General features: G+C 45.6%; 1 protein-coding gene across 1 annotated transcript in view; it reads right to left on the bottom strand.

Moving 5' to 3' along the window:
- KCMF1 (potassium channel modulatory factor 1) overlaps positions 1 to 24630 on the bottom strand; it is a 63224-nt gene extending 38594 nt beyond the window's left edge. The window contains exon 1 of the mRNA XM_040993614.1: positions 24541 to 24630. Coding sequence (XP_040849548.1) covers positions 24541 to 24556 — 16 coding nt within the window. The 5' untranslated portion in view covers positions 24557 to 24630. The remainder of the gene's footprint in view (positions 1 to 24540) is intronic.
- Between the last annotated feature and the right edge of the window lie 2621 nt (positions 24631 to 27251).

Raw genomic sequence — 27251 nt, forward strand, 5'->3', positions numbered from 1 at the left:
AATCAGGTTAAGTTACTTATTAAATTAAAATTCCTTATTCTACCCCATACAACATAGATCCATCCTATTCCTCATCTTTTTGGTCTCTCCTTTGCCTCGTTAGGTCCCAACTGCCCTGTTACTCCTCCAACAATCTACCTTCCTCTAACTCCATTATTTTTCTTCTTTATGGAGTCTTCAGCCCAAGGACTCTTCCTCTGAAATGCCTTCTCTTCTCTAAAATAGCCATAAAGATCACTCACCTACTTTCTATTAAGAATCCTTATTTTCTCTCTGATTTCTTCAGAATATTTATCATCCAAAATTTTGTTGCGTTTCATTTTTGCCCTCTGTCTCTACTAAGATTTGGCTTTCATAATAAGAATTAATCATTCACTGCCCTATTTCCAGCTTCAGTAACAGTGTCTGGCACAGTATTTGAATGAATGAATTTCCTATTCTCTGCCTTAGGTCAAACCCTATGCTAGGTGCTAGAGACCTCCAGCTGTTGTTGTCATCACTCATTCCCTTCACAGCCAAACCTTTGGGTAGTGTCCCTGATTTCCTACATTCATCAAAATTTCACACACTACAGTCTGGGTCTCAACTAACTCCTCTCACACTGCTCGTTAAATCCCACATTTTTCATCCCCTCTAGTGGCCTAAGCCAAAGCACACTGAACTCCAATCTTTGTGACTCTATTTTCCTTAAATATTTATTTGTTTAGTTGCAAGGCAGACAGAATGTATATGTGTGTGTGTGAGAGAGAGATTGGTTGATTGATTCCATCTGGCAATTTACTCCTTAAGTGGCTGCAAAGGCAGGCCCGAGTCAGGCCACAGCAAGAAGCTTCAACTGAGTCTCCCAACCAGGTGATGGGGCCCAAATACTTGAGCCATCTTCTGCTGCTTTTACTGAGACCTTTAATAGGGAGCTGGATCAGAAGTGAAGCAGATGAAACTCAAACCAGTGCCCGCATGGGATGCTGATGTCTCAGGCTGCAGTTTTAACTCCTGCACCACAACACTGGCCTCTCTGTGAGTTTTCTGGAGCAGTATCAACCAAATTCTCCTTTAGAAAGCCACTTTCCTATGTTTCAACATTAGTATTCTCTTCTCTTGGTTCTTTCGTCCTTTCAGTTCTCAGTTCCTTCAACTTTAAGTATCCCCTAGAGTTTTATGACTGGTTTCTTCATCTCAATCCATAAACTCTCACCATCCGTGCACAATTGATTCTATTACCAAGGGTTTGTCTCAATGCAGATCTCCATTTGACATGGTTGGTCACATATAGCTGAAAGCCTCAAAAGCCTGCCAATACCAAAGTACTTAAAACCAAAGTTACTTTTCTACCCCTGCTACCCACATCCACCCTTAAAGCAGGCTTCTCTGGTCTCTACGTACGTTTTGAAGAACATGACTACCAACCCATCAGGCCAGAAATCTGAACATTCTTTAATTTTTGATCCTTTACAATTCCTATGTTTAGTAAATCACTAAATATGTGTATTTGACCCCACAACTACAACAATTATCTTACTGGTCTCCACTCCTCCCTCCCTCCCTGCAAATCCATGCTCTAGAGCGTAACTTTCAAAAACAAAAAAATCGGATGTTAACCCACGGCTTAAAATTCCCTAATCTGCCTTACTCTCCACACTTGATCTTAGCCAAAAGGCCGAGAAGCGATGCCTTACTCTCCTATTATTATTTTCTCATTTACTGTCCAGTATTGCTATGCCTTCTACACCATAAGCTTGATGATTCATTCTTTGTAAACTGACCTATGTACACCTTTTTTCAAAAAGTATTTTTAAAAATTTATTTGAGGGCCCGGCGCGGTGGCGCAAGTGGTTAAGTCCTCGCCTTGCACGCCCGGGATCCCATATGGGCGCCGGTTCTAATCCCGGCAGCCCCGCTTCCCTTCCAGCTCCCTGCTTGTGGCCTGGGAAAGCAGTGGAGGACGGCCCAAAGCTTTGGGACCCTGCACCCGCGTGGGAGACCCGGAAGAGGCTCCTGGCTTCGGATCAGCATAGTATCGGCCCGTTGCGGCTCACTTGGGGAGTGAATCATCGGACGGAAGATCTTCCTCTCTGTCTCTCCTCTCTGTATATCCGCCTTTCCAATAAAAAAAAAATAATAAAAATAAATCTTTAAAAAAAAAAATTTATTTGAAAGGCAGGTTACAAAGAGAGAAAGTGATATAGAGGGGGAACTCTTCCATCTCCTGGTTCACTCCCCAAATGGCCACAACGGCCAGTGCTGGAATAGGCCAAAACCAGAAGCTTCATCCAGGTCTCCCATGTGGGTGCCGGCATTGCAACACATGTGCCATCTGCTGCTGCTCTTCCCAAGTGCATTATCACAGAAGTGGAGCAGCCAGGACTTGAGTGCAGCCAGATGGGATTCCGGAATTGCAGGTAGCAGCATAAGTCATAACACTACAATGCTGCCCCCACCACTCTTATTTTTTAAGAGTACATTTATTACAGTTCTCAGTACACAGCATTGCAATTACTTGCCTTACCTTAGACCACTAGAATTTCACCAATGCCCAGCACATCTCCACATAAAGTATATATTCAATAATATTTATTACACAGACGGATTAAAATAAAGGTTAGCAAACTATGGGCCATGGACCACATCTGGTCCACCATTTGGTTTTATACAGCCTGCTAGCAAGAATAGTTTATCACTTGTAAATGACTGGAAAGAAAACGTTTAAAACACTATTTGATGGTACCCCAAATTATATAAGATCCAAATGTCAGTGCCTATGAAGAGTCACAGGAACATAGCATGGTCATTTGTTTACACACGGTCTCCTGGCTGCCTTCACCTACAACAGCAAAGGAAGGTAACTGCAATTAAGACCATTTGGTCTAGAAAGCTACACTTGCTATCTGGATCTACAGGAAAAGGCTTTCCAACTTCTGAGTTAAATTAAGTGAATATGGGCTTTACTTTCAGACAGAACTTGATTTAAAACCCTAGCTTTAGCATACACTACTTGTGTGACCTGGGACAACTAATCTAAGTTCTCTGAGATTCAGCTTCCTACTCTATCATGACTCTCCTCTTAGTTCTCTGACTTCTCCTAACTTCGTTTCTGTCTCCTGACCCTAAATATGAATTCTTTCTTCCTCCTTTATGTTTCCTTCCTTAGGAATCTAGCCAATATCCTGACTGCAATGCAGAAAGTGGTAATTAAAAATATATATTTATCTAATTTATTTAAAAGGTAAAGTGACAGAAAGAGGAGGAAAGAAATCAAGGTTGAAGAGAAGATCTTTGGCTCAGTATTGAGATACATCAGATTAAATAAGCCACTGTGATGCTGGATCCTACCATCAGAGTGCATGTTCTAGTCTCAATTGCTCCACTTCCAGTCCAGCTCCCTGCCACTGTACCTGGGAAAGCAGCAGCAGATAACTCAAATACTTGGAACACTATATCCACATGAGACCCAGATGGAGTTCATGGTTTTGGCTTAACCCACGCACAACCATCACAGCCATTTGGGCCATCCTCCACTGCCACAAGCAGGGAGAAATGACTGTGTCCAAATGGGACCCCAGCACTTGTAAGGGGTCGATTAGCTAATTGAGTCATGCTGAGCCCAAGACTCAATTTCTTGAGGGTCCCAAGGCTGTGGGCCACCCTCTCCTGCTTCCACAGGGAGCTTAGATGGGAAGCTGAGCAGCTGGAACACAAACTGTGGTGTCCATATGGAGTCCTGGTGCTTCCAAGGTGAGGATTTAGCCAAATGAGCTACTGTTGGGTCCAAATGTAAGGGAAGGCTTGTAGAGAAATGTTTCTTATAGGTGTTTCAAACAATACCTGCTATTGCTTTCAGCTTCTGCCATCTGCTCAGCCAACAAGACTCTTCTATACATGTAGGGTTTCTAAAACATGTGACTCACAGTTAAATTGTCTGTAAGGATTCATTGCAAGGAAAGGTGTGGTCTGGTCACAACTATGACAACTTCATAACCTATCCCCTGCCACATGAATCACTGCTTTGCAGCTACAACGCTTTAGGCCTCAGCATTTATTATATCATCTCTCCTTTAACTATATCCTCCCTGAGACATCCTGCATTCAGGTTTTTCTTTAAATGTCACATCTCTACACAGGCTCTCCTTGATCATGCTATCTAAAAGAGCCCCACTTTATTCCTTGCTCTATTTCATGGGCTTTACCAATAGTTGTCATATCTAACATATTATTACGTGTTTCCTCACAGACTATCCCAGGAATTCCACAAACAGCCAGGCAGTACATTTTTTCAGCTTTCTATTTCATAGCGGCTCAACTCTGTCGCTGTGGTACAAAAGGAATTTAAATGGATGACATAGCTGTATATAAAACTTTACAAACATGATGTTTGCCTAGTGGTTAAAACCCTCAAGTCTCACACCTGAGTGCCTGCATTTGACACCTTTTTCAGCAAACTAAGGTCAGTTTCCTGCTGATGCAGATCCTGGGAGGCAATGGTAACGGCTCAAGTGACCGGCTTCCTGACACCTATGACACCTACAGGGGAGACTTGGAATGAGTTTCTAGCTGCAGCCAGGTGGGAAGAAAACCTACAACCACAGTTCTCTGTTTGCCTCTCAAATAAATGAAAAATAAGACAAAACAAAACAGGAAGCAGCCATGAACCACAGCTTGCCAACTCACGGTATACACCTTTTACAATATGATGTATTAAAGGGATAGGAACTTTGTTTTGTTCACAGCAGTATCCTGCAGCAGAAGAGCACCTGATACCAGAAATGCATTCAATAAAAATGTGCAGAGTGAATGAACAGTACTAGATTGGAGTGCAGAACTGCGTCTTTCTGTTCCTTCCTTGGATAATAATTCCATGTATCAACAAGCATGCGGCCAAGGCCAGCAGACTGCACTCCAATTTGATAAATGGTCTTTTCACCAGTGAGGCTCCAGTCACTAGCAATAACCACCTTACGCACAAATGTCTCCAGTGCATTCTGGGACTACCCCAGAAAGTCTGATCAATGGGGATCAAAGAATCTGCGTTTCTAGGAGGTCCCAGATGATGCTCATACTGTTGGTCCTGGGATACCAATTGCAGAATTACAAGAATAACAGTACCCAATTATAGTTATAACATTTTCACACTGCTTTTTAGTTTTGTTTTTTAAATCACTCCTGGAATATTTTAGTTATTTAATTAGTGGGGAAATAAAACTTGACTGCCTAGTGGATCTGCTGCTTGAGTAAAATAAAAAAAGAAAAATGCTTGGGCTGGGCACAATGGCTTAGCGGCTGAAGTCCTTGCCTTGAACACGCCAGGATCCCATATGCCATGGGTTCTAATCCCAGTGGCAGTGCTTCCCATCCAGCTCCCTGCTTGTGGCCTGGGAAAGCAATCAAGAAAGGCCCAAAAACCTTGGGACCCTGTACCCACATGGGAGACCTGGAAGAGCTCCTGGCTCCTGGCTTCAGATTGGCTCAGCACCAGCCACTGTGGTCACTTGGGGAGTGAATCATCAGATGGAAGGTCTTCCTCTTTGTCTCTCCTCCTCTCTGTATATATATCTGACTTTGCAATATAAATAATAAGAAAAAGCTAGACCTAGGTCTCTAATTTTTTTCATTTGTACATGTGGGCATGTGTATGTTCAAAAAGGTGATACATGCCAGTCTTTCCTGCTGTTCTCTGTGCATGTTGATATTTGTATTCTCTACTCACTTGCACTCCTTATGTTACTGATTTCTTTTTTTTTTAAGTTTTTTTTATTGCAAAGTCAGATATATATATATACATACATACATATGGGCCCGGCGGCGTGCCTAGCGGCTAAAGTCCTCGCCTTGAACATGCCAGGATCCCATATGGGCGCTGGTTCTAATCCCAGAAGAAGTTCCTGGATCCTGGCTTCGGATCAGCATAGCATCAGCCGTTGCCCTCACTTGGGGAGTGAATCACAGGACCGAAGATCTTCCTCTCTGTCTCTCCTTCTCCTCCTCTCTGTATATCTGACTTTGCAATAAATAAATAAATCTTAAAATATATATATATATACATATATATACACAGAGAGAGAGAGAGAGAGAGAGAGAGAGAGAGAGAGAGACCAAAGATTTTCCATTTGTCCATTCATTCCCCAAGTGGCTGCAACAGTCGGAGCTGAGCTGATCCAAAGCCAGGAGCCCAGAGCGTCTTCTGGACCACTTTCCCAGGCCACAAGCTGGATGGTAAGTGGGGCTGCCAGGATTTGAACTGGCACCCACACGGGATTCCAGTGCATGCAAGGCGGGGACTTTAGATGCCAGGGTACCACACCGGGCCAACAGATTTCACTTTATTTTCTTATTGTTGTGATATGTAATGAATGACCTCAAATGTTTTCTCTTAATAATCATTTACTATTTTTAAAATTAAAAGATAGAAAGATCAGTTCAATCCCCAAACACCTCTAAGAGAGAGGACTGAGCCAGGCCACATCCAGGCATTTGGAACTCAAAACGGGTCTCCCATGCTGGCTGGATCAAAACCCTGGCACCAGCACTGCTGCCTCCCAGGGTACACATTCCTAGGAAGCCAAAACTAGGCATTCTGAAAACTTACGTGCTTTAGGGGGTGTCTTATCTGCTGTGCCAAATGTTTGTCCCCAGAGGCTCTACCTTTTAACAGACTACTTCCTAAATCTAGTTTTAACTACCTTAAACAATAGGCCAAACAGGAAAGAAAGTCTAATCAATAGTGGGTGGTTAACCTTGATAGTGGGCTAAATATCAGCTCCAGATCAGTTTTCTTAAGTTAATTTAGAGAAGCATCATCACCATCTGTTTTTCTATTGTTACATGTTAACAGCCCTTTCAGAATGGACACTTAAGACCTAATCTCATCACAATGAAATACAATAGGAGGTCAGTTTATTCAAATGATGAAAGTTCTATCTCCACCACACAGAATTCACAATTGTCTTTACAACTTGCACCTAGGACTCCAGAGCACACTTAAACACTTGCATCATCTCAAAGCCATTACTTACTTACTCTCCCAATCAGAACCACCAGAAAGGGATTAAAATGCATATACCCGAGTAGCTGTTTATAAAGTGGGGTTCTATATGGTGATGGTTATTTATTGCTAAAATAGGCTCAAATCAATATTAAGGTGAACAGGTAATATCAAATGTAGGTTCCTAGAAAAACTGAGGCAAAATCCATAACATTCACTCATGAATGACCCAACAAGAAGGCTACACTTTACCAAAAACGTACCTACCCAGCATATGATGAAAAAAGATCAATTAATAGATCCCTAATTCACAAGTCTAAAGATGTTAACCAGATATAATCAGTTATTTTTCTTGAAGAGTTAGTACCCAGCTTAAAACATGCAGAGCATAAAAATGCACACCAAATGGGGCACATGCCATGGCATAGTAGGATAAGCTCCTCCTTCAACGCTGGCACCCCATAGAGGCACCAGTTTGTATCTCAATGCTCCACTTCTGATCCAGCTTCCTGCTTATGGCCTGGGAAAACGCAGAGGAAGGCTCAAGTCCTTGATAGCTCAGATCCTGCTTATGGCTTGAGAAAACAGAGCATGCACCCTCATAAGAGACCCAGGAGGAGGCTTCTGGGTTTGGACAGGCTCAGCTCCGGTCACTGTGGCCATTGGGGGAGTGAACTAGTGGATGGAAGATCTCTCTTTCCTTTCTGTAACTGTGTACACTGATATAAAACATTGTTGGGGAAAAAATTCATTAACAAATTACGTTACAATCTGAAACGATATTTTAGACAAGATGGGTTACATGACCAAACTACTAAAACTAATTTCACCTCCTTTTAATTTTTAAAAATGCTGCTACCAGAGAATTTAAAAATACATTATGTAGTTTACGTTACATTCTTATTGGGTAGCAATGGTCACCACAATTCTGCAAATAGATTTGCTACCTCTTCTCCATTAGGCTTCAGAAAAGCTTGTGTGACACAGCAAGATAACCCTCTGTCTGTGGTACCAGCATCCCATATGGGCTAGTTTCTGTCCTGGTTGCTCCACTTCCAATTCAGTTCCCTGCCAATAGTATGGGAAAGCAGCAGCAGATTGCCCAACAAAGCAAAGACCTGGAAAAAAAGCTCCTGGCTTCCAGCTGAATACCAGGCCAGCTACAACAGTTGTACACAATTCAGGAATGGGGCCAGGCACGATGGCCTAGCAGCTAAAGTCCTCTCCCTTCCACACACCGGGATTCCATATGGGTGTTGGTTCTAATCTGCAGCCCCACTTCTCATCAGTGCCCTGCTTGTAGCCCGGGAAAGCAGTTGAGGACTGCCCTAAGTCTTGGGACCCTGCACCCACATAGGAGACATGGAAGAGGCTCTGGGCTCCTGGCTTTGGATCGGCTCAGCTTTACCTGTTGCGGCTGCTTGGGGAGTGACTCATAGGATGGAAGATCTTCCTGTCTGTCTCTCCTCCTCTCTGTAAATATGACTTCACAATAAAAGTAAATCTTAAAAAAAAAATTCAGGAGTGAGTCAGTGAATGGTAGATCTCTCTGTCTCTCCCTGACTTTTGAGTTAAAAAAAAAAAAAAGCTTGTAGAAAATGATTTGAAGTAATAAGTTAAAGAATGTGAAAGATTGGGCCCGGCGCGGTGGTGCAAGTGGTTAAAGGTCCTCGCCTTGCACGCCCGGGATCCCATATGGGCGCCGGTTCTAATCCCGGCAGCCCCGCTTCCCTTCCAGCTCCCTGCCTGTGGCCCAGGAAAGCAGTCGAGGACAGCCCAAAGCTTTGGGACCCTGCACCCGCGTGGGAGACCAGGAAGAGGCTCCTGGCTTCGGATTGGCATAGTATCGGCCCGTTGCGCTCACTTGGGGAGTGAATCATCAGACGGAAGATCTTCCTCTCTGTCTCTCCTCTCTGTATATCCGCCTTTCCAATGAAAAAATAATAAAAATAAATCTTAAAAAAAAAAAAAAAGAATGTGAAAGATCCACAGTAGGTCGGAAACAGAGTGAAGATGCTAGATCCTTCCCTAATCAAAGGCCACTCACTGTCACTTGACCATCTTTCCTAGGGAAGAAAAATCTATACTACCTCTTCCATCATTATATACATGTGTATCTACAGCCACACAAACAAAAACATTGCACAATTTACATCTATTTCAAATTATAATGAACTGGGGTCAGTGTAGTGATGTGGTGAGTGAGAGCTGCCAGTGGTGCAGATTCCCATAGGGCACCTGGCTTAGTTTCAGCTGCTCCATTTCTCATCCAATTAACTGCTAACACACCTGGGAAAGGCAGTGCGATGGCCAAAACGCTTGGACCCCTACAATCAATGTGAAAGACCCAGAAGCCCCTGGCTCATAGCTTCGGACTGGATCAGCTCAGGTCTTTGTAGCCATCTGGGGAGTAAATCAGCAGGTGGAGGGTATTTTCTTTCTTGTCTCTTTGCAACTCTGCCTTTAAATAATTAATATTGAAAAATGGAAATAAACTGGGCTTGGCACAGTAGAATAGTGGCTAAAGTCCTTGCCTCTCTGTGCTGGGATCCCACGTGGGTGCTGGTTCATATCCTGGTTGCTCCACTTCCCACTTAGTTCCCTGCTTGTGGCCTGGAAAAGCAGCAGAGAATGGCTCAAAGCCTTGGGACCACGTATGCGTGTAGGAGACCTGGAATAAGTTCCTGGCGTCTGGTTTTGGATTGACTTAGCTCCTGACATGGATATTTGGGGAATGAACCAGTGGAGGATGGAAGTTGTCTGTCTCTTTCTCTCCGTAAACCTGACTTTACAAGAAAATTAAATAAATCTTTTGGGCCTGGCGGCGTGGCCTACTGGCTAAAGTCCTCACCTTGAACATGCCAGGATCCCATATGGACGCAGGTTCTAATCCTGGCAGCTCCACTTCCCATCCAGCTCCCTGCTTGTGGCCTGGGAAAGCAGTCAAGGATGGCCCAAAGCTTTGGGACCCTGCATCCACATGGGAGACCTGGAAGAGGTCCCTGGCTCCTGGCTTAGGATCGGCATAGCATCGGCCGTTGCGCTCACTTGGGGGGTGAATCATCGGACGGAAGATCTTCCTCTCTGTCTCTCTTCCTCTCTGTATATCTGACTTTCCAATAAATAAATAAATCTTTAAAAAAAAAGTCTTTTAAAAAATTGTAAAACTGTGTATTAGTAGGTTAAGCCATTGATTGGGTTGTCCACCCCCCATGATCAGAGTTCAAATCCCAACAACTCCATATTTCCTTTTTTTTTTTTTTTAAAGATTTACTTTTATTGGAAAATCAGATTTACATAGACAAGCAGAGACAGGAAGATCTTCATCTGCTGGTTCACTCCCCAAGCGGCCACAATAACCAGAGCTGAGCCAATTCGAACCCAGGAGCTTCTTCTCCCATGCAGGTGCACGGTCCCAACACCCTGGCTGTCCTCCATTGCTTTCCCAGACCACAAGCAGGGAGCTGGATGGGAAGTGGAAGAGCAGCTGGGATACGAATCAGCACTCCTATGAGATCCTGGGTATCAAGGTGATAGTCACTAGGCTATTGTGCTGGGCCACTGCTCTGTTTTTAATCTAGCTTCTTACTAAGGTACCAAGAAGCAAAAAATGATGATCTTATTTTTGAGTTCTTGTCATCCACATGGGTTATGTGAATGCAGTTTGTAACTCCTAGCTTTGAACTAGCCAAGCTTGGGCTGTTGTAGAGATTTAAGAGCGTAATCTACTCTCTTTTTTTCTCTGCTTCCCTCCCCTTCTCTTTGTCACACAGCCTTTTAAGTAGGTAGATAAGTTTCAGGAGAAAAGAAACAATAATCCCCACCACTGTTAATAACGCTGAATGTCAAGATCTCCGAGTATAAAAACTATCTGGGGCCCGGCGCGGCGGCGCAGTGGTTAAGGTCCTTGCCTTGCACGCCCAGGATCCCATATGGGCGCCGGTTTGAATGCCGGTGGCCCCGCTTCCCTTCCAGCTCCCTGCTTGTGGCCTGGGAAAGCAGTCGAGGACAGCCCAAAGCTTTGGGACCCTGCACCCGCGTGGGAGACCCGGAAGAGGCTCCTGGCTTCGGATTGGCATAGCATCGGCAGTTGCACTCACTTGGGGAGTGAATCATCGGACGGAAGATCTTCCTCTCTGTCTCTCCTCTCTGTATATCCGCCTTTCCAATTAAAAAAAAAGGCACTATCTGGTTCCTTTCCACGTAGTTCCTTTCATAAGGTAATGTCTCTCTGCTCCCAGCATGTACTTCATTTCTACAGAAGAGAAAACTAGTATATAATCCCAGCCTGCCTTAACTTCAATGTCTTAACTCCTAACTTACAATGCTTCTCATTTGCTTGACCTGCCATATCTCCATAATCAGATGGCATCCAAGAATTAAAAACAGCAGGGTCTAGCTACCCACCCCAACAACTATTAACTACCTAACCAGTAAGACTTCATGAAACCTATACTGAACACAAAAACTAAATGTTTAATTTCTTGAGCTGTTTTCCTAAGTATGAAAAGATAATTACACACATACTAAAGACTCTATGTGGGGGGCAGATGTAATAATACAACTGACTAATCCTACACCTGCAAGTGCCAGCATCCCATATGGATGCCAGTTTGTGTCCCAGCTGCTCCACTTCCCATCCAGCTCCCTGCTTGTGGCCTGGGAAAGCAGTTGAGGATGGCCCAAAGCCTTGGGACCCTGCAGCCACATGGAAGACCCAGAGGTTTCTGGCTCTTGGGTTCGAACTGGCTGAGCTCTGGCCATTGAGGCCACTTGGGAAATGAAGGATGGAAGATCTCTGTCTTTTCTTCTCTCTGAAAAATCCATGTTTCTAATAAAAAATAAACGAATCTTTAAAAAAAAAAACCTTGAGTACTTTTACACAAGCAGGTGTAAGACTTCAGTGACACCACAGTAGAAAGACATACTGTTAAGGAAAGAATTGTATTGCTGGGCAAGAAATGTAAAGGAAAGTAAACTCAAATTGGGGCGTGATGGAAAGTACATAAACAAATATTGCCAAAACATCAAAATACTTACATGATTTGACTTAATTACCCTGTCATACAGTAGAAATTCCAAGGCCTAATTCTTCCAAGTAAAATAAATACTTTTTTTTAAAATTTGAAAGGCAGGTTTATAGAGAGAAGGAAACAGAGAGAGGTCTTTTGCTGGTTCACTCCCCAAATGGATGCAATGCCCAGAGTCAATCTGAAGCCAGGAGTCAGGAACTTCTTCCAGTCTGCTGCATGGATGCAGGGGTCCAAGAACCTGAACCTCCATTGCTTTCCCAGGCCATAAGTGGGGAGCTGGATAGGAAGTGGAACAGTCAGGGCTAGAGCTAGCATCCAGAAGGATGCCACACACCGCTAGGCAGAGCATTAGCCATTGAGTCACGGTGCCAGTCCCAAAATAAATAAAACTTAAAACAAATAAACAGCACTCAGTCTTGACTGTTGGGGGCACTGACAATTTCCTGCCCTGTGATTGGCCCTTTGCCCTGATTGGTCTGCCTTGGTTATCTTTAAGCTGATTGGACAGGTTTGACAGATAAGCAGGGGGGGAGGTTTGGCGGGGGAGGGGCTGGAGCATAATGGACTTTTTCAAGGGAAGATCGGAATAAAGCGCCTTGGAGACTCTCAAGTGTTGGGTGATTTCTTCCTTGGGACGGGAGGACCCCCGATAATTGGTGCTGTGACTCGAATAAAAGATAACTGGTGCTGTGAATCGGATAGAAGCCAGCTGGTGAACGCCAGGAAGGTAAGCTGAGCAGATCGCTCAGAGAGCCTCTTACAGCGGGAATTAGTTTACAACTGAGTTTTTTGCTCAGGAAGCCGCTGATAGCAGTGGGACGTGCACGTCAAGTTCGCGGGGTAGCAACCATTAAAGCTCGGGTTTAGCGACCATTAAAGCTCTTGGTCTAGCAGCCATTCAGATTCATTCAGGTTCACTCACAATCGTGTTTACCGCCCATTCATGATAGTGACCGCCATTCAGGGTCGCTTTACCGCCCATTCAGGTTAGAGGTTTAGCAAGCCCATTCAAGTTCGCGGTTAACAATCAGTCAATTTTGCGATTTGACGATTGGTCAAGTTTACAGGTTAGCAACGATCAGAGGTGTTAGAAATATGGGCAATTTAACTTCTTCAGTACACATGCAGCCTTTATTGCAGAAACTGCTGACAATACTGTTGTTTTTGCAAACTGTGCAGAGGATTGCCCCATGGTTTCTGGAGAAGGAGAAGGGCCTTTTGATCCTGCCACAATGGAAGCACTTACGCAAAGACTTATCTAAGGTAGAACAGCAGGAGCCCCTCCCTCTAGGAATGGTAAGGTTCTGGACATTGATTAAGTCTTGCCTGACAGATGGCACTGATAAATTCAGAGGACTTATACAGGAAGGTGAGAAAGTCTTATGGAGATGCAAAAAAAAAAAAATCAGAATGGATGGTTTAAAGACCCTTAATGATTTCCAGCAGGTATTGGGGCATATTAATTGGATCCGACCATATTTTCATATTATTAGAGAATGCCAAAATTGTGTCTCCTTTTTATCCCAGCCTTGCTTTGGGGTTAATCCCCATGGTCTTATGCCTAATCATATATGGCAGATGGATGTTACCCATGTTTCCAGTTTTGGTCGCCTTTCTTTTGTTCATGTCTCTATTGATACCTGCTCTGGGGTTCTTTATGCCTCAGCTCATACAGGAGAAAAGGCTCAAGATGTTATATCTCACTGCCTTCAGGCTTTTGCAGCCTGGAGCGTCCCCCAGTGTTATAAGACTGATAATGGACCTGCCTATACAGCCAAAGCATTTGATAAGTTTTGTTCTGAATTTGCGATTAAACACTCCACTGGCATCCCATATAATCCTATGGGCCAGGCTGTGGTAGAGCCTGCCCATGCAACTCTCAAAGCATTATTAATAAAACAAAAAGGGGGAGAAGAAGCCACCCTATATCCCAATAGTCTTAAACATCAATTGGCTTTAGTTACTTATATTTTTAATTTTTTGATTTTGGATTTGGATGGCCATTCTGCTGCCGAACGCCACGCTGTTGGCACAGGCCCCTGCAAAGATTGGGTGACGTGGAAGGATATTTTAACAAAGCAATGGATGGGCCCGCATCCTGTCTTACGACGGACGCGAGGAGCGGTTTGTGTTTTTCCGCAGGATTCTGAAGGACCAGTGTGGGTGCCAGAACTGACGCAAGTGATAAGAAAGCCGGAGCAAGATGAACCTGTGGACGTGGTGGATGCTGACCAGCCTGACGTTCATTCAGATACCGAGAGGAGACAGCCAAAATCTCCAGCTAAAACTGCACCATAAAAGGGGTGCAGCAAAGTTGCCTCGCTGTCTAGGGCCTTGGAAATGGCCCCCAGAATGGACTGCTGTCAAAGTACTGTGACTCCTAGCAGAGTAGCACCTGATCTTGTTGTGACCAATTTATTTCGTACCTGTTCAAATTCTGCCTTTGTGGGGTATAACTATACATATGGTAACCTTATTCAGTCTGTTTCTGCTCAGTCTTGGAATGTCTGGGTACTTTGTACTAGTAGGGGTGGGTGTTCAGATATACCAGCTTTTGCATTTATTGATAAGGTAGTGATAAAAACTTGTAATTATTGTAGTAATAGTTCTAGAATATGGGAAGATGTTACAGTTAATTGCAGTCGTGATGTTATCTATAATGCTATTTATGTATGTGTACAAGCTCCATTTATGTTTATTGTTTCCATGAGTGCTAATGTTACCCTTTTGAATTGCTCTGTAGTTAAGTGAGCCCTTAGCCAGTGTTGGAATGGCTCTGGCACTGCGGTGCTGGTACACATTCCACAACTTATTCCCATGCCTGTTCAGGTGAAGGAAAGTGATCTTCAGGTTCTTATTCATCATACATTTTAAAAGAGGCGTTTTACTTGTTAATCAGAGAGTGGATCTTTTGCAGGAGGCAGTGGAACAACTTCTCCATCATAGGGGGACCTCCTGTGTGCTTAGTCTACCTGGAATGTGTGTCACTCCCTCTATTGTCACCAATGGTTCCTGAGTATTGAATTTGTCCAGAGAGTTATCTGCTATGCTATCCCCTAATGGAAGCTGGTCCATACAATTTGATAATTTGACTTAGGAACTAAGATCCCAAATTATAGCCATAAATAGCACCAAAGTAGATTGCCACAGTAGAGCAATGGACAAACTGGCTACTATAGGATCTTTCCTTTGCACGCCAATGGGCCGGCATAGTAGCCCTGGGCCTTATCTTATTAATTATCATTCTTTGGGGTTTGTGGATGCTTCATCTTCAAGCACAGCATCAGCAGCAGTAACAGCGGCTGCTAGTGCAAGCTGTGCTTGCCCTTCACAACAGAGAATCCCCAGAAGTCTGGCTAGGCATGCTGGACCGGTAGCCAGAGATGGGTAAATATCCGATACGGCTTCACCAACCTAAGACAGGCGCCACATTCCCAGCCACGTGCTTTGCCCATGACAGATAAGGGGAGCCCAAACTCGGAACACCTAAGACAGGCACGGTCTCTTGCTTAATAAAACAAGAAGGGGGAGCTGTTGGGGGCACTGACAATTTCCTGCCCTGTGATTGGCCCTTTGCCCTGATTGGTCTGCCTTGGTTATCTTTAAGCTGATTGGACATGTTTGACAGATAAGGGGGGGCCGTGGCGGGGGAGGGGCTGGAGCATAACGGACATAACGGACCTAACGGTTTTCAAGGGAAGATCGGAATAAAGCGCCTTGGAGACTCTCTCAAGTGTTGGGTGATTTCTTCTGCGGGACGGGAGGACCCCTGATACTCGACCTAAGCCATCCTCTTGAATCAGGTAACCAAAGCTATTTTTGATTTATGTAATTTATTAACTCCTCATATATCTATGAAAAGTTCCAAGTCCTCTATCACACAAGCCCCCTCCCTCTTGACTAGTTTCAACAGATAGGAGGACATTTTCCAGTCGCATCACTTTTTTGGATCAGTATTAACATACCTAACAATCATCCATAAATGTTCACCCTATGGGGCCCGGAGCGGTGGCACAGTGGTTAAGGTCCTCGCCTTGCACGCCCGGGATCCCATATGGGCGCCGGTTCTAATCCCGGCAGCCCCGCTTCCCTTCCAGCTCCCTGCCTGTGGCCTGGGAAAGCAGTCGAGGACAGCCCAAAGCTTTGGGACCCTGCACCCGCGTGGGAGACCCAGAAGAGGCTCCTGGCTTCGGATTGGCATAGTATTGGTCATTGTGCTCGCTTGGATGGAAGATCTTCCTTTCTGTCTCTCCTCTCTGTATATCTGCCTTTCCAATAAAAAAATAATAAAAATAAATCTTTAAAAAAAAATGTTCACCCTATGAACAAAGGTTCATAGGGCCTAGGTCAGGTGGCAGGTACAAAGGTAAGCCTACACTGCACCTGCCCCTCAGTTATGATGTTGGGAAGGCAGATAAGTAAGCAATTACAGCTGGAAGAACAAAGCAGGAGTGATGCTAGGACATTTAACTTTCAGTAGGAAAAGCAATGATAGACAAAGGTCATAACCAACAAATTACATGGCGACTATTCTAATAGTTAACTTGTTAACTTGGCACCTTTAAACTGTGATTCTCCTAATGAAAATCCTCTTCTTGTTAAGAAACAAAAACAAAAGCAAAAACAGTGAAGCTCACTGACACTGGCATTGAGTTACAAAAAGAAAGAGAAGTTTCCCCCCATTCCCCTTTCCAGAATTTCAGAGAAGATATATGTACAGATATAAATGGTCATGAGGTCAAGGGCCTTTACCCATTTACTGGGCTATCCCTTCTAGCTGGAACTGACACAAGAGGCCTGCATTTGTGATCTGCTGTTTGATTCTAGCAGAATGTACCCACATGGACTCCTACATGCTTTCTTCACAATACTCCTGAGAATGGGTGAAGCTGGCAATCACTGTGGAAGAGATGAGACTTTACATGAACTGTGAAGACCCAAACTTCGTTACAATTCAGAAACACAACTGAAAGCCATCTTTTATGCAGCAGCAGTTATAATTAACCAACACCAGGAAGGTGTTGGTAAGGGAGGTAGGAGAGAAGGCACTATAAAAAATCCTAATAAAAGGCAATTTCTCTCTTGTTCATTTCTTCTTCAAGTATTCATTTATTCATATGGAAAATCAGATGTACAGAGAGAAGGAGAGACAGAAAGATCTTCCATCAGCTGGTTCACTCCCTAAGTGGCAGCAACGAACAGAGCTGAGTCGATCCGAAGCCAGGAGCTTTCTCTGGGTCTTCCACATGGGTGCAGGGTCCCAGGGCTTTGGGCCGTCCTTGACTGCCTTTCCCAGGCCACCGCAGGAAGCTTGACGAGAAATGGGGCAGCCGAGATATCAACCAGCACCCACAGGAGATCCTGGAGGTTGCAAGAGGACTTTAGCCACTAGGCTACCATGGGTCCTCTTGTTCATTTCACTGAACCTGAGTTCTCACCTCCTGGTACCCAGTTCTCAAGGGCATGCCATGAGGCCTCAGAGTAAGTTTTTCATTTTTGACACTGTGTAGATAAATAAAGCTTTACTCCACCATGCTTGTTGTTAATCTGCCAACCTCTGCCTGGTCTCTCTAGTCTTTCCATCCTCAAATCTCCTAGTCTTTGCTTAACTGCTCATTCCCTTGCTGTATGCAATCTAGGTCATTTATAAATTAGGGCACAACTAACACATAAAACTCAGTATTTCAAAAATGTTGAGTATACTTCTTAAGAACTCTTTCCTTGGGTGCAGTAGCCTAGCGGCTAAAGCCCTTGCTTTGCACACCTGGGATCCCATATGTGTGCCGGTTCATATCCCAGCTGTTCCACTTCCCATTCAGCTTTTTGCTTGCGGCCTGGGAAAGCAGTTGAGGAGAGCCCAAAGCCTTGGGATCATGTACCCTCATGGGAGACCTGGAAGAAGCTCCTGGCTCCAGGCTACAGTATGGCTCAGGTCCAATCATTGTGGTCACTTGGGGAGTGAACCAGCAGATGGAAGATCTTTGTCTCTCTTTCTGTTAATCTTTCCAATAAAAATAAATAAATATTTAAAAAAAAAAACAGCCCCTTCCTCAATTTTAGTTAAGTTCAGTGATTAAAAATAGTTCATCATTTTAAGAAAAAAACAAGGCCCTATGCACAACAGTAAAGTAAAAATTCCTGTGAATGATTCCTCAGTCAGTATTCATGAAAGCAGCTCCACAGTAAGATCTATAATTTAACAACAAAAAGCCACTTTTCAGATAATTCAATGATAGTGAGACTATCACTTAACAAACACAAAAATCTTTTTGAACCACCACTTTGAAAAAAAAAAAAAGGTTGAGGGTGGTTATTTGGTAAAACGGCTAAGAAGCTGTTTGGGACATCCACATCTTTAATCAGAGTACCTGGGTTCAAACCCCAGCCCTAACTTCCCATTGTAGCTTCCTGCTAATGTATATTCCTAGAGGGCAGTAGGCAATGGCTCAAATAGCTGGGTCCCTATCACCGATGTGGGAGAAGTGGACTGACTTCTGGACTCCCAATTTCCATCTGGCCCAGCCCTGGCTGTGTTGGGCATTTGGGGAGTGAATGAGTGGATGGAAGACTGCTCTTATGCCTTCCAAAAATGAAAAATATTTTGAAAATCTGGGCTACTGTATGTGGTAGGTGTTATAAAGCCAGCACTCCATATGGGTGCCTGAATTCTAGCTTCTACTTCCAATCCTGCTCCCTGCTAATGTACTTGGGTAAACTGCAGAAGATGGTCCAAATGCTTGAGGCCTTGTACTCGGGTGGGCGACCTGGATAAAGTTTCTGGTTTCAGTCTTACCCAGCTGAAGCTTTTGTGGCCCTCTGGGGAGTGAACCAGTGGAGACACTCTCTGCCTCTCTATCTGTAATTCTGCCTTTCAAATAAATCTTTAAAAAGTTTTAAAATTAAAGGGAATTTCTCCCAAGCTATACTGCCAAACTAAAACAAATATTATATTTTACATTTTGATCTAAACAAAAATGTCAAAATACAAGAAAACTTTAAAACAAACTTTATATGAAATCCTAGAAATTAAAATATGATGTATTTGCCCTGAATTTACCTTTTTATTGACCTTTATCCAAAATCAAGTGAAATGTGATTCATGATTTATAAAGAATGTCATATATAATCTTTTAACATATGGAAGTAAAATAAATTTTAAGAGATGATAGTAAAGAGTTTTACAGTGGCAATCAACTTACTTAGCTACAGAAAGGTAAAAGGCACAATAAAACCGTGTGCTAACTCTCATTCTTGGCTTCCCAGCCCTTGCTTGTTTCCTACAAAATCATCATGACAATTCATTCCAGCATTATTCCTATATGTGTTCTTAGTACCAGACAACACTTTAAGAACAGGAAATTAAGATGCACTAAAAGTGAAACCATTTTCAAAAAGAACTATCATTTTTCAATATATGTTTCAAAGCATCATGCTATACATGATACATGTCAATTTAAAAATAAAAAACAAAATAAAAACAGCTGAGATTAACTAATTTAATGATTTATGTAGTCTTGTACTTCATTCTGAAAATAAACAGTTACAGAGGCTTCTGAATTTTGTACACGAATACATCACCGGGCCTGGCATGATAGCTCAATGGCTAAAATCCTTGCCTTGCATGTACCAGGATCCCATATGGGCGCTGGTTTAATTCCCATGGCTCTGCTTCCCATCAGCTCCTTGTTTGTGGCCTGGAAAAGCAGTCTAGGATGGCTCAAAGCTTTGGGACCCTGCACGTGCATGGGAGACTCGGAAGAAGCTCCTGGCTTCGGATCAATTCAGCTCCGGCTGATGCGGCCGTTTGGGGAGTGAATCGTCGATGGAAGATCTTCCTCTTGGTCTCTCCTCCTCTTTGCAAATTTGACTTTGCAATAAAAATAAGTCAGTCTTAAAAAAAAAAAAAAAAGAATGCACTAACATTTTTACATGTGAAGACCTAGAAAAAGCTGGGGGATCATAAATTCAGTAAAGATAAGTAATCTATTTGTCATCTCAAAGAATTCTTTAAAAAAGATTTACTTCTTTGAAAGGCCTGAGGGAGACAGAGAAAGAGACAGAAACAGAGAGAGAACTCTTCCACCTACTGCTTCACTCCCCATAGGGCCACAACAGCCAGAGCTAAGCTGATTTAAAGTCAGAAGCTGGAAGCTTCTTTCTGGTCTCCCAAGTGGGTTCAGGAGCCCAAATACTGGTCTATCCTCTGCTGCTTTTCCAGGTACATTAACAAGCAGCTGGAATGGAAATGGAGCAGCCAGGAACCATACAGGATGCAGACACTGCTGGGAGCAGCTTCATCTCTAACATTACAGCCCCAGACCCATCTCAAATAATGTTACCAAAGATCAAGAGGAATCAGAGTTGAGAAGAAACTCGGGGAAAAGTGTTAAAATCTGTGCAAAAAATCAGTAAGAAAAAAGCTGGTAAATACTTAAGCATCATTTTGTGTATCACTTCCTTATAGCACATCTCACTTGGTGCTGTGAACTCTATTTATGAATGCATCTTCCTCAACGGGTTTCACAAGAAGAATTGTGTCTCATTCATTGGCTCCAAGTTCCTTGTACCATGACTATGACTTACACAAAGTAGCAACTAAGAAAAGGCTGGATGATTTATCAAGGTAACTGATAAATCAGTAACTCCAATTCACGCAACAGTCGTAATTTTATTTTAGCTAATAAGTTTTCAATGATTTGATGAGTTATTTTTTTCTTAAATCTGTGAAATGATGGCATGGGTCTTAAGCTATGAGTAACATACTTTAAAGGTACCTAAAAGAAAATAGGGGACTGGTGCTGTAGCATAGCAAGTTAAACTGATTTCTGTAGCTCTGGCATGCCATATAGTGGTTGTTCCAGTCCCAGCTGTTCCACTTCCAACCCAGCTCTCTGCTAATACACCTAGGAAAACAGAGGAAGAAAGCTCAAGCCTTTGGGCTCCTGCAGACAAGCAAGAGTACCAGATGAAGCTCCTGGCTTTGTCTTAGCCCAGCCCTGGCCAATGCGGCCCTTCAGAGATGGCCATTTAGTCAAGGGATGGAAGATCCTTCTCTCGGCCTGCTTCTCCCTTTTCCTGAAACTCTGCCTTTAAAACAGACAAAAAAAAAAAAAAAAAAGAAAAGAAAAGAAAAGAAAAGGAAAGGAAAGGAAAGGAAAGAAAGAAAGAAAAGAAAGTAAGGTAGTTTAACTTTTAAAAATACAAATAGAAAAGGACTGATTTTGCTGCTGGATGACCCACAACTAGACAGTGTTGGAATGAACACAAAATGAGCATTAGTGTTTGTAAAACGTTAACTTGTCATCACAGAGCGAATGAAGAGAAGCTGCAGACTTCTGGCTGGTAAAGCTACAGTAAACTCACGTACAGTACTACCATGTCCACTCAGGGTCCAGACAGGTCGGGACCTGGCTCCGCACTCTGAGGAACAACTACTTGAACCTTAACCAACCCGGTGATGCTTCAAAAATACAAAAGGGCTGGTTTAGCCCAAGGGCCCAGCCCTCAATAGCCAAAATAAGAGATGGAACACAGAGCACAGTGGGTACTTGTGGATTCCCAACAGTTCCAATTCCAATGACGGTTATCCAGCTCTAGTTGACTGCTGAGGTAAGCTAGAGCCCTCGGACCTAATATGGCCATCATCAGTTGTTTTTACTGCTTGCAAGCCAAGAATGGTTCTTTATATATTTTTTATTGATGAAGAATGAAACAAATGAAGAATCAATCATATGACATGAAAAATTAATAATTTCAATGTTAGTGTTCATCAGTAATGTTTTTAACTGGGATCAGGCCACACCCATTTGATGACATCTTAGAGTGGCTTTCACACAGTACAGCTCACCAAGCCTGCAGTGTTTACTACCCGGTCCATTACAGAGAAAGCATGCTGCTTCTTGAGCTCAGCACGCTTCTCCCTGTTCTGAGCTGGATCTCTTTTCTTAGAGGCAGATCACTGCTTTGTCAGGCCAAATCTCTAAGTTTAACTGGTGTCCATCCTGCTGGCTATCAGGTCCCAAGTTACATCGCCAATAATTTATAACACAGTGCGATTCACTGGAGTGGTCACAAAGTAACAAATGACTTGCACACCTAATGTCATGAAAAGGAAGTAGGATACAAGTACAACCTTACAGGCCACACAGTTCAGACTTTTTACCAGACTGCTATACGCAGTTGTGGTCATCTTAATGAAAGGAAAGCAGACCGAAGTGAACCAATAATAAGGGCTTCAACATCGTATTACTAAATAAATACTACAAGAAATGGCATTAGTTGGACCAAAGAAAAAGGTGAAGAAGAAGAAAAAGATAACAGCATCCTACTGATAAAAATAATGTTCTAAGGTGATATTCCATGAAATAACTAATGAGTTAAATGTGGTTCTTCAAACTGCCGTTCCTATTTTAGGCCATTCACTAGGACCTTAAAAGACAACTTCTTGTCAAATATACTGCAGATCTGCAGCAGACACACCAAGGAATGCTTCTTTTTAAGAAACATCTGGCATTATTACAAGTTACCAAGCAAGGTGTGCTCTGTGGGGAGCTTTAGTAATTGTCAATAACTAAAAGGTAAACTGAATTTTGTAATTACACACTGCTCCACAGGACCAAACAGGGATAAAAAGGTTTAAATTACAAAATGCTTTTTACTTTTGAAAGTGTCTTTAAGTAGGGAATTTTAATTATTCCAACACAGAACTAAGGGTAAAGGGCTTTACTTCCCAGGGACTTCATTCACCTACGATACTCAGATGGAACTATCTGGATGTTTTACAACAAGAGAAAGCGTCTCCAGCTTGTTTCTTCCATGGCTACAACCCTGTAGTTTTAACTCTCCTAGTTGTTATGATTAAGAGATTGCCACAATCGCTCACCTTCATTTCTTCTTGAAGGTGGTCAGTGCACTTATAACTGTCCAAGACAAACTTTAAGAACCCAAAGCGAAACTTCATCATAAATTTAATCACAATTTTTACAAAGTCAAGCTACATTTCCAACAGGTAGATAAAATGTACAAACAGGTATGGCTTCCAAGTATTGTTACTTTTCTGTTGCTGAAGCAAAATACCTTTACTATTTCAAAATGTCCAACCCTTGAATAGTTTTCAATAAGTGCTTTGTGCAGAAAGTAATTTCCTATTAGTTGTCTAACTCTTAAAATACAGAATCCTTGAAGACAAAATGGTCTTTCAGTCCACCTCAACACTGCAATTAGTAATGCAAGTTCTCAAACTTGCTATGAATATATTATTAACCAACCTGAGATTTCCAACCTTGAAATTCTACTGTCTCTATTTCCCTAGGAATATCTTCCCTACCTTGTGAAGCACATACTAACAGATCTGACTCAACTTTCCCCACTCCTACATCACCTATGCAGAATTATAAAGTCAAGAATATACAACACTTGCAAGCCACTTCTACAACCCTGTATTAACTTTACCAGAATAAGCTTCTCCCCAAGACTCTCCAAAACTTACTTAAAAATCTGTAGTAGTGAAACAAAGGGAGCACAGCCCCCTCCCCTTTTCTGAACCATATGGCAGTAAATGGAAGTTAATTTATTATTATTATTTTTGCCAGCTCACGTCTATACACCGGCCCTACAGCTTTTTCTCTTTGTGCCCTAGCACTGGGCTACCCAGCACTTACTAGATAGGGCTGCCTGCTACTCTACCCCAGTCGTGTTTTTAAACCGTACAGCAAAGTACAGAACAGTTCCCCCAGACCATTCAGACCTCAGCACGGTCATTCACCAAAGCCAGATCTGGGAGGCAGTGCACGCCAGCAGGGCTCCGGGGCCGACCGGGAGCGAGTGCCGCTCTGCTGGGGTGACTGAGCAGCGAGTTTGCTGGCCGCAGCCGCGCCGGATCCGCCCCGGGAACTTGGTTACCCGAGCCCAGGGACGCGCCGAGGCCTAGCCGCGAGGCCGGGGCGGGCTCCAGGCAGCCAGAGCTTCCCGTCCCCCGGTCGCAGCGCCTTCCCGCCCGCCCCGCGGTCGCTCGCAGGCGGGGGCACTCGCCGTCGTCTCTCGGCGACCGGACGCGCCCGCTGGGTCCCGGGTCGGCTTCCCTGCCTCCTGCCGCCGTCCGCGGCCCGGCTCCGCGATCGCGCCGGGCCCTTCCGGGGCGGCGGGAGCGCTAGGCCGCGCCAGGGCCCGCGGTTCCGGGGCCGGCCGGCCGGGCCTCGGCGTCCGGTATCAGTCCCGAGGGCCGGGCTCCCGCCGGTAACGGGCCCCGCCGCCTCCCCTCCCCCTCCTCCGCCCCATGACAGTGCAAACCCTCCCGGCCGCCCCGGCCGCCCCGCCTCCGGCTCCAGGCCCAGCTCAGGGCCGCGGCCACGACCGTGGCGGCAGCGGCGGCGCGGCTCTCCGCCTTCGCTCGCTCCAGGACCCCGAGCTTCGGGCCCCGCTCGGCTCAGCCGAAGTCTCCGTGGCTTCCCGACCGCCCTGCGCGGCGCCCGGCCCCGGGCGGGGTAGGCCAAGGCCCGGGCGCTGGGGGTGGGGGCGGGGGGTTCCTCTCACCTTCATGTCGGGACATCCTAGTTGAGACGGTGGCGGCGCGGCCCCTCCCGGGCTCCGGCTGCAGTGTCCCCCGCGGGGTCCCGGCGCTGCCCGCGCCGGCCGGCCGACTCCCACTCGACTCCCGGGCTCGGCCGCGGGGGCGGGGTGGGCAGGGGAGCGCTCCCGCGGCGGCGGCGGCGGCGGCGGCGGCGGGGAGGCGGCGCGGGGTGGGAATGGGGCCGGGCCAGGCCGGGGCTGAGCTCCTCCAGGAGGCGGGTCCGACGCGGCGGCTCCGCCGGCGCCCGCCGTGACTCGGTCACTCTCGGGCCCGCCGGCTCCCGGCAGCGGCGCCGCGCTCCGCAAATCCCGCTCCTCCCCTCCCCCGGCCCACCCCCCGCCCCTCTCCCCCGGCTCCCGGCCGCCTCCTCCTCCTCCTCCTCCTCTTCCTCCTCCTCCGCCTTCTTCCGCCGCCCGCACGCCGGCCCCGCCTCTCGCTGCCAGCGCCGGGCCCAGCGGCCGCCCGGAGGCCCCGCGGCCGGCGAGCGCGGCGGGGGCGGCGCGGCACTTGCCCGCGCTCGTCAGCAGGCCGCGGTCGGCCGCCCGAGCCCAGCCCCGGCCTGGCTGCTGCTGCCGCCGCCGCACGGCGTGTAGGGAGGAAGAGGAAATGTCCTGCAGCCGGCAGTCGCTGCTCGCTCTCACGGCGATCTCCGGCTCGCTGCCCCCGACCCGGCCCGGGTGCGCCGACTCCGGGAAGTGCGCGCTGCGGCCCCTCAGGGACCCCGTCCGTCCCCGGGCGCGTGGCTGCCGGGCCGGGCCGCGCGCTCCGCCTGGGAACGTGTTAGTGTTTCCAAGCCGGCAGCCCCGAAGGGAAGGGCGGCCGGCTCGGGTCGCTGCGCGGTGTTCCCCGGCCGGGTGACTGGGCGGCCCGGGGAGAGCGTGGACACACGGAGCGAAGCCGGGAGGTGGTCGGGCCTGGCTGCGGCCTGAGACACCGACTCCTCGGAAACCAGCTCTCTGCTTCTCCGGCTCGGCGCCGGCCACTCCGCCGCCGGGCACCCGCTCAAAGTTTGTTCCAGCGCCCCGGCTCGCCGTGAAGACGCTGCCCCCCCCCCCCCAAAGTTGGCGCTTATTTTTGTTTCCTGCCGGTGGACTACTTTTCTGTTTTGTCTGTCTTCTATTTGCACCTTCTTATTATCAACTTTGGTGTTCACGCATTTTTTAATTCAGCAGATTACTTGTACTGAACCTTACCACGTGGTCGCTATGGCGAGAGTGAACCGCGCTTTGGAGCAAAGGCCGGACGTGGAATTGTGTTTCTCATATCCTCTGTGTAACCTTGGACAAGTGATTTAACCTTGCTGAGGTTTTGTCTTGTCTTTGATTTGCTTGTTTGATTTTAGTGGCTGTTTCGATGTATGCTTTGCTGTTTGAAGTTGCTCTGGGTTTTTGCGTAAAATACAGCCGTTCCTGGGCTAAATCTGGATTGGATTCTAGGGTTCTGTTTGCCTTGAAGTTAATTTTATCATGCCCACCGTTCACTGGCTTTGTCACCTTGGGCAAATGACTTATTTCCTCTCTTCCCTAACATCCTTATTCTTTTTTTTTCTTTTTTAAAGATTTATTTTTATTTTTTATTGGAAAGGTGGATATACAGAGAGGAAGATCTTCCTTCCAATGATTCACTCCCCAAGTGAGCGCAACGGGCCGATACTATGCCGGTCTTTCGAAGCCAGGAGCCTCTTCCGGGTCTCCCACGCGGGTGCAGGGTCTCAAAGCCTTGGGCCGTCCTCGACTGCTTTCCCGGGCCACAGGCAGGGAGCTGGAAGGGAAGCGGGGCTGCCAGGATAGAACCGGCGCCCATATGGGATCCCGGGCGTGCAAGGCGAGGACCTTAACCACTGCACCACCACGCCGGGCCCAACATCCTTATTCTTAAAATGGGCGTTGAGTGAGATGTTTGGGAGGATAGGTGGTAAAATGTATATAAAATATCTAGCACAGGGCACAGTGAAAAGTGTTACAGAATTTTATATTGCATTTGTCTTTAAGGCACCACCTGCCATCAAAGCTATTTGAGTATTGAGTATTAGGTTACTTCAGTGTGCTGAGGGACCTGTATTCGGTAGCAACCAAATGATCGTAAGCTAGGATTCAAGTAAGGGCTTTGTCACTAGAAATGTGAAAGCTCATTGAAAACGGAACTAAAAGACAAGATTTTGGTCATGAGTTGAAATCATGGTACACTTTTTGCATTAATGATGTGAAGACCTCGCATGGAGCTTTTGCCTAAATTCTCTCCGCGTAGCTGATTACAGGACACCCAGCCTAGTGGTAACTGGAGTTCGGTGCCTGTGGGCTTAGCCTGTGTTAGTGCCTTGCTCAACCATGTGCCGTCCTGGCATATGTGACCCTGTGTATCAGGAGCTCCAGAGCCTCAGTGTCTTGAACTGTGAAAGTGCAGATAACAACGCATACACCCCCATAATCTCTGTGACTACAAATGAGTGAACGTCTAAATACATAAAGAGTAAGGCGTTATCAGTAATGTAGGCAGCTAGAATTCTGGAGCAGATAAAGTACAGAGGCTTCATTTGGGTTGTTAACAGAAGCAGTATAACTGTAAACCTCAAGGGAGTATAAGACAGTTGTTTTAAAAGTTATCAATTCTTTTGAGAGATCTGCCATCCGCTGGTTCACTTCTCCAATGGCTGAGGCTGAGGGGGGACCAAAGC

The sequence above is a fragment of the Ochotona curzoniae genome, unplaced genomic scaffold (assembly GCF_017591425.1).
Source record: "Ochotona curzoniae isolate NIBS_2020 unplaced genomic scaffold, NIBS_Ocur_1.0 contig_883, whole genome shotgun sequence".
In the NCBI taxonomy this organism is placed as follows: Eukaryota; Metazoa; Chordata; class Mammalia; order Lagomorpha; family Ochotonidae; genus Ochotona; species Ochotona curzoniae.